General features: G+C 39.6%; 2 protein-coding genes across 2 annotated transcripts in view; one reads left to right on the top strand and one right to left on the bottom strand.

Annotated features, from left to right (window-relative positions):
• The window catches only part of LOC143860372 (LEAF RUST 10 DISEASE-RESISTANCE LOCUS RECEPTOR-LIKE PROTEIN KINASE-like 2.4), a 12,026-nt gene extending 6,075 nt beyond the window's left edge, over positions 1-5,951 (bottom strand). The window contains exon 1 of the mRNA XM_077370960.1: positions 4,739-5,951. Within this exon, the coding sequence (XP_077227075.1) occupies positions 4,739-5,453 (715 nt within the window). The 5' untranslated portion in view covers positions 5,454-5,951. The remainder of the gene's footprint in view (positions 1-4,738) is intronic.
• Positions 1-13,481, top strand: part of LOC143860370 (rust resistance kinase Lr10-like) — a 55,878-nt gene that overhangs the window by 23,200 nt on the left and 19,197 nt on the right. The window lies entirely within an intron of this gene.

Below are 13,481 nucleotides of genomic sequence, written 5' to 3' on the forward strand. Positions count from 1 at the left end.
GATAGGGTGTGTACCAAAAATCAGCTCCATTGGATCATCCTAACCCCTCTAAAAGCGGAGGGCAAAAATGGGCAGATTTGTGGCAAACGGTGTCTGTCTATTTTGCACTCCACTTTTGGATGGGTTATGATGATTCTATGGAGCTGATTTTTTGTACACACCCTATCTATGTAAGGGCCTTTCAAATGAATGCTTCGGATCATCCTAACAATGTGGGCCCACATGTGTTTGGGCCCTCAAGCTCATATATGCTATATGAGCTTCAAGCTCACAATCATTTTCGTTTAATATATATATATGTTGATATATGTATATGTACATGTCTTTGTTAGGTAAGTAACAAGAGACTGTAAGAAAAAATTTCGAGAACGAAATTGGAGCTGTATAATTCTTATTGGATGCGAATTATTAATGAATTAAGTGGACAATTAATTATTAATTAATTATCCATTTATTATTGTTAGCCAAAGGGTTCCCGTGGGTTCAACCATTCACCTTTTCCTTGCCGTTTTGATGCTAGCAAACCCAAATTGATTAGTCTTTATGGACTAATGTGTTAGTTTGTAGTGTTGTGCCTTAGACAGGAATTTCACATGTCAATCGCCATTACACAACTCACTCAACTCAACACATCGCTTGCAGATTAACATGCACAAAGGAACCAAGGAGCTTGCACATACATTGGAGACATCATCCTTGGAAGATGTTCAAGTTAAGAGCTCAAGTCAATGATCTCACAAGCATGCCTAACAAGTACCAGAAGAAGAAGCTTGGAGATGAACTAGCATTGGTGGCCTTCTCATACAACATTGAAGATGTCCAAGAGATGGAGGAAGCCACATGATCCGAAGAAAGTTGAAGAGTTCACTCGCAAGTCAGAGATGTCCAAGAAAGTATGGAGGAGCCAAGCAATCCAAGAAGACTCAAGGTTTTATCTTTTTAGATTGTATTTGGAGTCCTCTTGTAAAATGTATTTGCACTTTCAAAAGGTATTTAAAATGGTTTTCTTAAAACGAATTTGACATCTTTGAAAACCATCCACACTCCCCAAAAATGTGTTTGAAAACCTTGGACAAAAGCTCAAAAACCATGGCCGAAGTTCCTGAAACTTTTATATGTAAAACTAAATTTCAAAGCAGGGCCGGTCGATCGGGGTTCCCCGGGCGACCACGGTAAGGTGGCTGGAAGTCCAGCACCTACCGAAACATAGCGGGCCGGTCAACCGGGACGTCCCGGGCGACTGCGGATTTGTTTCGAGAAATCCAGAAACAATCCATCATGTTCGGGCCGGTCGACCGCAGATAGGGAACTGGACAAAAATATAAAAGTCCAGGTAGCTCTCGCCGAGCGACCGCCATGACTCGGTCGACCGTGCCGGTTTGAAATTTGAAAATAAAAAAGAGAGTGCTCGATAGGGCGGGTGACCACTATACCTCGGTCGACCGCGCCGGTATCGAAAAGTAGCCGTTGGGGCTCAAATGGCTAGTTTTGTTTTGCCCAGTTTTTTACCGTTTTACCCCCTAACGGTCATATTTCTTCATGGGATATTTATACCCTATCAAAACCTAACTAAATAACCTTTTGAAAGATCATTTCCCATCTATTTGAGCTTAAACTTTCACATTCAAGGTTTTTAGTTTTATCCTCTTCTATGCTTTGATTTTGCAAATCACATTTATCAAGAGGACCTCCATAGGCTTTTATTGGTGTAATTTTTTGGAGAGAGAGTGAGCTTTTTATTGTTTGTAGCAGCCTATCAAGAGGCATTGAGTGAGCTTCATCTTCTTCCTTTCATTGTAATCGGGGTCTACGATTCGGCCCAACAACAAAAGTGAATCCGGTACGCGAAGATGAGAGATTCCCTTGGAGGCGGTGTGCGAAGAGGGTTAATTTCCTTGGAAGTGGTTCGCGAAGAGAAGTGATTCCCTTGGAGGCGGTTTCCAAAGAGGGTTGATCTTCTTGGAGGCGTTTTTGCAAAGAGGGTGTGTATCCTCGGAGGCGGAGTTTGTTGTAAAGCTTGGAGATTTAGCTATAGTGGAATCTCAATTTTTAGTAGAGAAAATCCCAATGAAAGACCAAATACTTGGGTAGTGGAGTAGGTCCGTTTGTGACCGAACCACTGTAGATCTTTGTGTGGTCTCCTTTCTCTCATTCTTGCCTCATTTGGGTGTTTGGTAATTGCTAACCTTTCTTTATGTTTATAATTATTTGAACAAGGGTTAGATTTAAACTTGTGTTGATTTAAAAAATCTTAATTAAACTTATAATTGCTAATTGTTAAAATTGGTTTTAACATTACAATTAATGAGGGCAAAAATTTTAATAACCCAATTCACCCCCTCGTGTGTTGCCTATTGAGATTTCAATTATACATTATTATATATTATTAATGTGATTAATAATAAATATAATAATGTGAAATCCAAATGAGGATAGTTATTTCCAAATCAGTTTTGCAACAGTTGCGAAATTGGAACGGAATTGAGAATTGGGATAATACTACAATTTGAATAAGGTTGGTGGGGCCAACCACATGCCCATAATAGATGGAGAGCTGGGGAAAACGTTTCCCAAAAGCTTGAGGACTTTGAGTTGCACTCAAACTCCTCTTTGGATAGGAATTTCCCAAATGAACCTTTTAGGCTTGAGCAATTTGTTTCCAACACGAACACTTATTGGATAAGCCCACAATGGGCTGGAGAATGATTCAAAAAAACTATCCCAATCAGTGAGGGGAGCCCCACTCAGCCTTGGACATTTGGGAAGAGTCCCAATGCAACTAGTCTTCGCAATTGGATAAGAATTGAGAGAGATACAAGGGCTTATCAAACCAAAGTCTTTTTAATTAAATATGGGAAAGGGCTTGACGTTTTCTAGAGCTTAGAGTCTCAAAAATTCCTCCCTCTTCCCCCTCCTCTTGAAAAAGTTATTTTCACTCATCTCTCTCTGTCTCTCTTCTAATTTGCGAAAGTTACAAAGAGAAAAGCTTCCCAATCAATGTCTCTGATCTCTACAACAAAGGTACTGATTAGATCAGACCTTGTTGAAGTGAATAAGTGTTACTCACATCCACAATAAATGTGCAAAGAAAAGAATACATCGGCTCAAGTTGCGGGTTTCGCGACGTTCAGAACGATCGCAACCGTTCGAAGAGTAGATCAAGCAGCGTGGTTTCTTGATTTGTTCAGTAAAAAGGTATTTACTTATGTTTAATTAACACAATTAACTAATCTACACTCTAGGATCTTGAGCGAATGCAAGATCAAAAAGAAAAATTTAAAGTTCTATGCGATTTTGTATCCACTCTGCATAGCGATCTTACCGGAAGGGGATAACCTTCCTTCAACAAGTAAAGCAATCTCCTCTCCCTATATTTCCTCGGTACTGCGTGAAACCGTAGATCTTCTTCTCTTTCACTCTCACACAGTAGTTTGGATTAACAGATCCGCGAAGGCAGTGGAGCATTTTGTTCAAGATCTCGTCGGACGATCATGCGCCATCTCGTCCTATCCCCCCATAGAGAGGGAGATTCAGAAGGAGAGGTTAGGAAGAAGATGAGTAAAAGGAAGCAAGATATTAATTGCATTGGCTTGAAGATTAGGTTTTCTCCTTTACCATTCTAGATTAGGTCTTCTCCTTTATCATTCTGGACAACAGAACACGGTTATTGTCTGTTTTTTCTCTGAGATTAAATGGGTTGAAAACGGAATGTAAAAGATATCCGGCATACAGGGACGAAGTCTGTTTTTTTTTTTTTTTTTTTTTTTTTCGAGATTAAATGGGTTGAAAATGGGATGTAAAAGATATCTGGTACACCGGGACAAAGCCAGGAATTTGCTCCATGGGGGGCAGAGAACCACCCCCACACACACACACCTTCCACCCAAAAACATTGATCGCTTTCTACTTCGAAAATCCAAATAATTCTCCTCAAAAAGTACGGTGAGTCCACTTCATAGGATGATCCAAAACATTCATTTATTGGACCCCCCCCCCCAACAACACACACACCCAAAAAAAAAAGATCGCTTTCTACTTCGAAAATCCAAATAATTCTCCTCAAAAAGTACGGTGAGCCGACTTCATAGGATGATCCAAAGCATTCATTTATTGAACCACAACGTCAATGGGCTGCACCACATAAATCATATCCATAGGATGATCCTAACGGGCAATCATATTCTATATCAGAGGGTATGTAAAATCCCATGAATATGATTTATGGAGTGCAATCTATTTACATTGTGGCCTAACAGGTGAACAGTTTGAATCATCCTATGAAGTGGGCCCCACAGTAGTTTTTGAAAAATACTGGATTACTTAACGTGCACCCAACATATAAAATCTCATAATTAGCTGGATTTGCGAGGGACCATCGCAGAAGGCATTTCAGGGATGGGTTGTTGCATGTAAGAGCAGCCACCTCAAGTGAATTGAATGAAAATGACAAAATCTGAGCCCGCGTGACTGCTCTCACATGCAACAGCCCATCCGCGTAATGCCTTCTGCGCTGGTCTCTAGCAAATTCCTAATTACCCATCTCAGTTAAGAGGCTTTATATGGTGTTGGGATGTATAGTCCACCACTTTCCTCTTCTTTACCGGTGAAAATCGCTTCATGGCGGTTGAAAATGAGAGTGACTTTCGATTTTTGCTCACCCCACTTTCCTCTTATTTCTCTTCGTTTTGCACTAATCATCAACGGTTAAAGGCCTTAAATAAGAGTTGAGTACACTCACATTGAGGGGATGATAGCCAATAGCATGGTGAGTCTGTGTAAAAGACGTCAATCTCCCAACGGAGCTCAAAACCCATGGGCAACAGATTTTGAATTTGAGTAAAATTAGATATGTCAACTTCCCCAACTGCTGTCATATCAATAGCGGTCTTTGCTACGGACTTGCAGGATTCGTTGAGGTCAGAGATTGATATGTTGTTACCGATGATGAAATACAAATAGTCAGGAGAAGAGCAAGGAGTGGTAGCTTTATACTCGGAATTGTTGATTGGAACTGAACATTTCACGAATACAATAATAGTGTATGCCGAGTGATCAAGATGGTATTCCCCGTAGTCCATACGGAAATCTGGATATAGCCCAGACGAATAGGGAGGGAGAGAAGAACAATTGCCTTTTTGTAGATCGGAATCGACCAATCGGATGACCTGTTTCTCGTACGAAATTTTTTCGACGTAGTATTTTCCGGACCTGAAATTCAAAACGGTTCGATTGTCATCACAAGCTAGCTGGTAATATGGATCATCGAAAATGGGATCGTCTGCGCCGCAGTCCTTGGGGTCGGTGGTTAAGTGAAATGGGTAGGTGATGTTTTGGAGAGTTCCACAGGAAGAATGGCAATCATGTCTCCCACCCCAAGCGTTGCAGCCACCTAGAAAAAAGAAGGAAAGAAGAGAGGCTAACACTGCGACGGAAAGGGATCTGCTCCTCTTCATGACACCAGAGTTGAGGACGAAGAAATTAAGAAAAGAGGGTGTAATTTTGTATCTGCAAAAGAAAAGAAACTTATAATATTGTCTGCATCATACATTTCAACCCACTTACAAGTGACTATGGAAAAACTAACGCGGTCTTTGATGAGAGAAACTACCGAGAAAATGACACATGCCCAAGAAGACAAGGAGAAGAAAAGAAAGTGAAGTGGATTCCTGAGGAAATCCACAGGATCTTAGTGGGTTTCATTTTATCTTAAAAACAAAAGGTTAATATTTGTAAATATAATTTAGATTTGGAATTTTAGATTTTTGGGATATGAGGTTTGGATCAGGTTTTATGACTTTTTTAGAATTTTTTGGCACGTTGGGAGTTGCCGTGTTTCCCACAGAGTGTGATTTTGTCTGTACTGACGAAAAGACTGAGACTTTTTTGTACTCTGCATTATATTTTCCACACGGTAACGACTCAAGTCGTCGCTATTTGATGGAGAAACTACCGAGAAAGGTTAAAGGATGCAGATGGGAACCATGGTCCCTGTTAGGTCATTTTTTTCGATCTAAATTTTAGATTTTTGGGATATGATGTTTGGAACTATGTTTTAGGTTTTATGACTTGTTAGCATTTTTTGGCACGTTGGGAGTGGCCTTGTTTCCCACTGGGTGTAATTTTTTCTGTACAGACTAAAAGCCTTGACTTTTATGTACTCTGCATTATATTTTCCACACGCTAACAAGTCATGTCATGTCTATTTGATGAGGATGCAACTGTAAAAGATGCCTACGAGAATACCAAGAGCTTCCAACTGTACAGGGCCATTGATGATTTAATTGTTTTTAAATAGGAAAGTGATATATCCGCTCATTTTGATTACTAGGGACACCCAGCAACAGTGTATCAATGACTGCAGAGGGGCTGATGTACTTCACGTCAGAAGGTGTCAATAGGGTTGATTGCCATGTACACGGCTGCCGGGTGTCCCAAGTAACCAAAAGGGGCGGATATATCACTCCCCTTTAAATATTGGAGAATTTTAGTGGGTTTTAATTGATCTTAAAATAAAAAAAGGTTAATAGTTGTAAATATATTTTAGATTTGGAATTTTAGGTCATTTTTAAGATCTAAAATTTAGTTTTAGGGATGTAAGATACCCAAAATAACCCCTTATTGAAATCCATCCCCTTCTTTAAAAGAGGGGCGTTTTTGTCTTTGAAAAATTGGGATTAATTAGGGCTTCTTAAGAAAGCCAATAAATACATCTTATGAGAGGATAAATACATCTTATGAGATGTTTGTGAAGACTAAAAACAAACCTTAATTGTTTTGTTCAGCCCTAGAGAAGGAAATCAGAGAGAGAGAAGAAAAAGTCCAAGGAGACCGCGATTTAAAAATCGAAACTGCGAATCAAGATAAGATCTAAGTTCTACGAAAGATTTCGTATGTTTAAGAACCTTGAAACAAGATTTTGGTGGTCTGTTAGAATCGATTAGACGTTTGATTCCGTTTATTAAGAACATGAGGACTGATCTTGAATTCCTTGGGATTAGAATCGTCCTTAAATTTCGACGAACTCGAGATCATGAATTGGAGTTTTAAGGATTTTGACCTAGAATCTTGAACGATTTTACAATAATCGTTCGTAAGATTTCGGAGCGTGAAATCGGGTTTGACGGATTCCTCTTTTCGCAAGGAATCCATCGAATCCGACCTCGAGCACTTTGGAGTACGAACGAAGAAGATATGAATTTTTGAAAAAATCGGAACAGAATCTGGAATTCTTGCGAAAAACCCAGCCCGCAATTTAGATGCCCAGTGGTTAAGGGTGTTCGGGTGCCCGAAGGGCTGTTCGAGCGTCCGGTTCGGGCGTTCGAACATGAAGGGAATCGAAATCCGAGAGTTGGGTTTTCTCCGAAAAATCTCAGAGACGTCCGAAGGGGGCGTCCGAGGGGGGTGTTCCGGCCTCGGAAGAACCAGTTCGGGGATCCGAACCCGCTTGAAAATTTGAAAATTGTTTTGGGATTTGGACTTATACTTTCTAGGACCTAAGAAGACAAGGAGAAGAAAAGAAAGTGAACTGGATTCCTGACAAAATCTACAGGTGCTGTGGATATGACCAAATTAATCATCCATTGGTTCCACTTTCGTCTTAATTTTCCAAACAAAATCGTGTTGTGTGAGTGTTTTCCAAACATAATCGTTTCATGTTGAATTTATTAGGGCCATTGATGATTTTATTGTTTTTAGATAATGGAGGATTTTAGTGGGTTTCAATTGATCTTAAAATAGAGGTTAATATTTCTAAATATAATTTTGATTTGGAATTTTAGAGGTCATTTTTTAGATCTAAATTTTAGATTTTTGGGATATGAGCTTTAGATCTATGTTTTAAGTTCTATGACTTTTTAGAATTTTTTGGCACGTTGGGAGTTGCCTTGTTTCCCACCGGGTGTGATTTCGTCTGTACAGACTAAAAGACTGACTTTTATGTACTCCGCATTATATTTTCCACACGCTAACAAGTCAAGTCGTGTCTATTTGATGAGAAAGTACCGAGAAAGGTTAAAGGATGGACATGGGAATCACGGGCCCGTTACAACTGTAAAATATGCCTACGAACATAACGAGAGCTTCTACCAACTGTATAAGGGCCATTGATGATTTAATTGTTTTTAAATATTGGTGAATTTTAGTGGCTTTTTAATTGATCATAAAATAAAATAAAGGTTAATAGTTGTAACTATATTTTAGATTTGGAATTTTAGAGGTCATTTTTAAAATCTAAAATTTAGATTTTGGGGATTTAAGGGTTAGATCTATGTTGTAGGTTTTATAACTTTTTAGGATATTTTAGGGGCCGTTTGGATACTCAGATTTTAGAATCCAGGTTTTAGTTTGGAAACAATGTAAAAGAGGCAAGCTGCTCGTACGCTTTCCTAACAGCGTTTCTTGGATTTTAAGTAAGAAAACCAGGTTTTAGATTTTTGGGATTTAAGATTTAGATCTATGTTCTATGTTTTATGATATTTTGAGATTTTTTTTGGCCCGCTGAGAGTTGTCTCGTTTTCCCAGATGTTAAATAGGTTTTCTTGTTTATGCGGGAAAACCAAAATAAGAAAGAGAAGTTTTCTTAGGGAATTTTTTTAAGGATAAACAGCTGTTTCCAAGTTGTGAGAGAGGTTTGAGAGGGCACGATTGAGATGAGTGTAAGAAGTGGCTAAAATCAGAACAAGTCATCCTATTTTGAGAACAGTTTTTTCTTTTCTGATTTTTAGCCACTTCTCATTACTTGTACACTAATTTCCTATTTTTTAGCCAATTCCCCTCATCTCAACTTAGAGATACTAATTTATGATTAAGAAATTAATAGTAGCCAAACATAACTTTTGGAAACCAATGTGGTGAAAAGTCTTCAAAACCTAACGACTCAGTGGGTGGCTAAGAGGGGATCCCTTTTGGAAACCTGCTACGTAGGGGTAAACCTGCTGTATATAGGGATCAGTGTAATGGGGGGGGGGGAGAATTTATGAGCGCACTGTATTTAAGCTTGAAAAAGTCCAACTGCGTCGACCACTCGACCTCATCCGAAGCTATCACAAAGTTTCGTTGTTAGATTTTTTGATGCCACGTGGCGAACTGGGATTTGAGCAGAAGCCCAACTAAAAAACAATCAATGTCGCGAGTCGTCTGGAGGAACTTTCCTCCAGGCTCCTTGCTTATAGCGTAATAGTGGGGGTGTGGAAATATCAATTCCTTCTAAAAAGTAGGCATGGATTTGATATTTCCACCACCCTGCTATTAGAGGGGTTGGAGGAACTTGGCTCCAGACCCGTCTGGAGGAAGATGCAGATTCAGACGGGTCTGGAGCCAAGTTTTGTTCGTCTTCGTTGAGGTCATGCTAAAATAAATAAATGTGCTAAAATGAGATTTTCACTAGCACCGCACAAAATATGAAATTTGAGATAATATGGGTAACCCAATTGCAGAGACCATCCTACATAGGGGTGCAAGTTTGGCCCTGTCAGCCCTGACTCGCCCTGAGCCCGAACAAGGTCAGGGCTGGATTTTCTAACCCTCAAGGAGGGTCAAGGTTCATTTTTTTAGACCCTGACTCAGGTCGGGCGGGTTTTGGGTTAATGCCTCGGGTACCCTGACCCGGCCCGACCCTGAGTTTTCTATTATAGAATTGAACCATCTGTGCATGTTTCTTTTGCTATTGTTTTCTATTATCTTGGATTGATGTTTCTTTAGATTATTATTATTAATTGTATCTGTTGCCCGTCATGTTGTTGAATTCATATTGTCTTATTTTGTTCCCTTTCTCTGTTTATTGATCATTTTGTTCCATATGATAAGTAGTTGCTTTATTTTTGGCACTCTTAACAGGTACTGCCCAATCAGGGCCGGCCCGGCCCTGCCCAATCAGGGCCAATTAGGGCGGACCAGGGCCAGCACAATACCCAGGGCGGGTAATGGGTTGAGGTTTTCCGCTGAGTCAGGGCGGATCAGGGCTGAGATAATGGGATCCAGGGTTGGGCTAGGGTAAAACCCGACCCTGTTGCAGCCCTAATCTACACTTGCTCTCCGTGACCCAAATGAATTGCTACAATTGAATTTGTTGTTTTGGTCATTTACTTTGTTGCTACAATTGAATTTGCAGTTTTGATCTTTTTTAAACAGAATCTAATGTTAGCAGTTAAAAATTTCTTTTGATTGCTTAAATACATGATCATCAGAGGGATTGGATTGCCTGTAATGAATGAAGGCATATGCGTAATGATCCTAACTTTTTTGTTTTTTTTGCAGGGCCATGTGTAAAGTGCATAGTAATAGGTAAGGCTCTCTGCCATGTTGAAACACTAGATAAATGTATCTTAAGAACTTCTTAATGAGTTTTCAATGCTATTATATGTGCAGGTGTCAGCATATGCATCATTGTTCTCTTAGTAGCAACACTTATCGGCATTAAGGTCTACAACAGATGGAAATCTAATTTTGTTGAACCAAAATTTAGAGGGAAATTTATATTTTGTTGGCTTTTAATTGTGACTTACAAACCTTTGAAAAGTTTAGTCTCATGGTTGGAAACTAAACCTTTCCTTGATCATTAGCTTTTGTAGGTTTTCTAGTGGTTGGGATCCTAGATGAAGTGGAGAACTTTTGAGAAATTCTTTGTAGTGTGTGTGTGTGTGTCTAGCGGGACTATGGTTATGGCATGGACTTAATCATTTACCTTCTTACGACTAATCTGTTGACGAATCTTTGATCGAAAAGCCGAATAGAATTTCAGTAATTCCAATTTACAATTTGATGGAAGCTAGCTCAAGAGATTCCTTCTCAAATGGCTCTGTTAGTGAAACTCCCATACTTACCTTGAATTTCATTCCATGTATTCTGTTCTATAATGCTTCTGGAAATGGAAAAGAAAGGCAGAAGGATCTCAAAAATGTACCCTGTTCGTATGTAATTAGAAGAGCTAGAACTGAGACTTAATCTCCTAGTTCATCCACATTGGATCTGTTTCTGAGGTCCAAAACAAGTAGAATTTCTAATATGTTTCTGTTCTGGTACATGCACGCCATTTGTTTGTGTTGTGAACATTTATTAGGCCATTTGATTTGATCCACCTGAGACTAGTTGGCATTCTAATTTTGATGATGGCTCTAACACTCTATTGGGCATTGAGTTTACTGTGATTCTATTATGCTCGTGTGATGGGGTTTGATTTGGTAAATAACTCTAGTGACAGTTGCTATGCAAATGCTCACATCTTCCTTAGTCTCATAAATCACCTGTCTAGTGTACTGCTTTCCATTAACTGATTTGGAGCTCATAATTCCTGTGAGGAATTTGACCACTTGTGGTTAGCGGGTGGGAAATGAGACTGTCTTGGTCGAAGGAATATGATAAGGTCACTGGTTGGGAAGAAATTGTGGAGACAGTGATTTAAATCCTTGTGGTTCAAGGAAGGGATTGGAACACATACTTCTTCCACAAGATGGGCAATGCTAAACATAGGGTCAGTTGGAACACATACGCCTCCCTGTTGAAATTGTTAGATTCTATTTGGATTTAAGGTAAACGTTCTAATGGAAAAAAGGGAGATAATTTTTTCGCCCCCTAGTAGGATAATGTGCCCCACTTTTAATGTGAATTGCAGGCAGACTTTAACGCTTTTTGCCCTGAATATTTTTAGTCCAGAATTTGAAATCTTTTGTAGTTTCTAGGAGAATTTACAACTCTTGCTGATTGGGATTCAATTCTTGAATATTTCTTTTTCCATAAAATTTGTACCCTAGCTACAAACGGCCCTTTAGTTTTCTTTTCAGCTCCCCTTTGATCAGTTATTATATGATGCATGTACATATTTTTTTTGTCTTTGGCAAAAGTGAGGGTGAGATCCACTAGGCTCTTGTAAGGGCGCTTTACTTTATCATTCCTTTATGATTTTTCTTCGTAATACAGCATAGAAAAAATTGCAGACATAAATAATTCCAGATGGTAAGCAAAGTCAATTAAAAAAATAAAACTAATTCAAAGAAAAGCTATCCATGAAATACGCGAAAGATGAGCCATGGAATGGGACACAACTTGGAAACTAAAAGAGGAAGAGGAAAATGATAATGGATAAGAGCAAGAGAATGGTTAGTGCCGGAGTTAGAAAAGGAGAATGGTCGGTGGATTGGCAGTGTTGTAGTTGTTCCTATCACAATTTTAGATGGAGGAAAAGTGTAGAATATGTTCGCAGGGTAAACTAGCTCTATCTCCTCTCCATTATCAATCCGGGGTAAGGAAATCATTCAACAATGGGTTTTCCTCGAAAACAAAGAATGATCTTGATGGTTGGTTGTTCTCTCCTTGCAAATATTTTAACTTTAAATGGCGGGAAAAATGTGGATGGTGCCATCGGTCTGAACACCCATCTAAATGGGTTGTCCGTGATAGCTTCAATTCGAATCCGTCGGAGAAAGTGGAGGCGGATAATCGATGGCCTGATTCAGGTAAAGTTTCTTTTCTTAAGGGTAGTGGGAGCCTGGCCTTTTCAATTCAGGCAAGGAATTGCTTACTCGCATGGATTCCTTAAAAACTTGCTTAGTGGGAAAAACGAAAGGCAATTTCCGATCCCTGAAGGCCCTTTGGTCCTGGGCACAAAAGAATGGGACTCTCCCTCCCTGCTTCGCCCTTGTACTCTTGCGGAGGATTCAGTTCTTTTTATGTTCGATTCTGAATCCCAGGTATCTAAAATCCTAGACATGGGACCTAAAGCCCTTGGAAATCAATTAATTTCTCTCCTACCATGGAATAAGGATTTTATTCAAGGGGAGGAAACCCTCTGGGTCAATTTTTATGGTATTCCTTTACACGTTTGGGCTGTCTCAACAGTGGAAGCCCTAGGAAGCTTATTTGGAAAAGTTCTGGAAACCAAAATGGAAGGTAATAATATGCACTGTATGAGCTTTGTATCAGCTAAAATTTTGGCCCCCTGGTGGCCTTTCAATGGTTCCCGTGTCAATATTAGAGTTATTGATAAGGTTTATGCAATTGGGGTTGATATTCAGAGACATCAATATACTAAAAATGGCGATTGACAACCCATTAGTTCTTCAGGTTTTGTTGTTCCGTATGCCTCTCTGCTGGGAGGGGTTTCACCGCCGATTGGGGTGTCCGTGCCGCTTGTGGGTAAGCTTCCTGTTATTCAAATTTCAAATTTACAGGTAGCGTCTACAAGGGCTCTGAAAAAATCCAGGTGGATCCCGTACTGACAAGCCTGGGTCAGAGGAGCAAGAGCTTTGACTATGTTGCCCCTAGGAAAAAAGTTGCTTGGACGGATTTTCTGGAAAAGGTTTTCTTGATAGGAACCTCGGAACCTCTGTTTGTCCTTTATCTAAGGCTAGAATTTCTACTCCTAGACGCAAAAGAGATTCTTTGGGCACATACTCCAAGTCGGACGGTCTTCTATTAAAAATTAGGAAATTGATTAATTTTCGAGATGGGAGAAGGTACGATGGCACAAAGGAGGTGACTAATCGGCT

Source organism: Tasmannia lanceolata, unplaced genomic scaffold, assembly GCF_043159265.1.
Source record: "Tasmannia lanceolata isolate RefF3 unplaced genomic scaffold, GAP_Taslan_0.1 ptg000037l, whole genome shotgun sequence".
Taxonomy (NCBI): domain Eukaryota; kingdom Viridiplantae; phylum Streptophyta; class Magnoliopsida; order Canellales; family Winteraceae; genus Tasmannia; species Tasmannia lanceolata.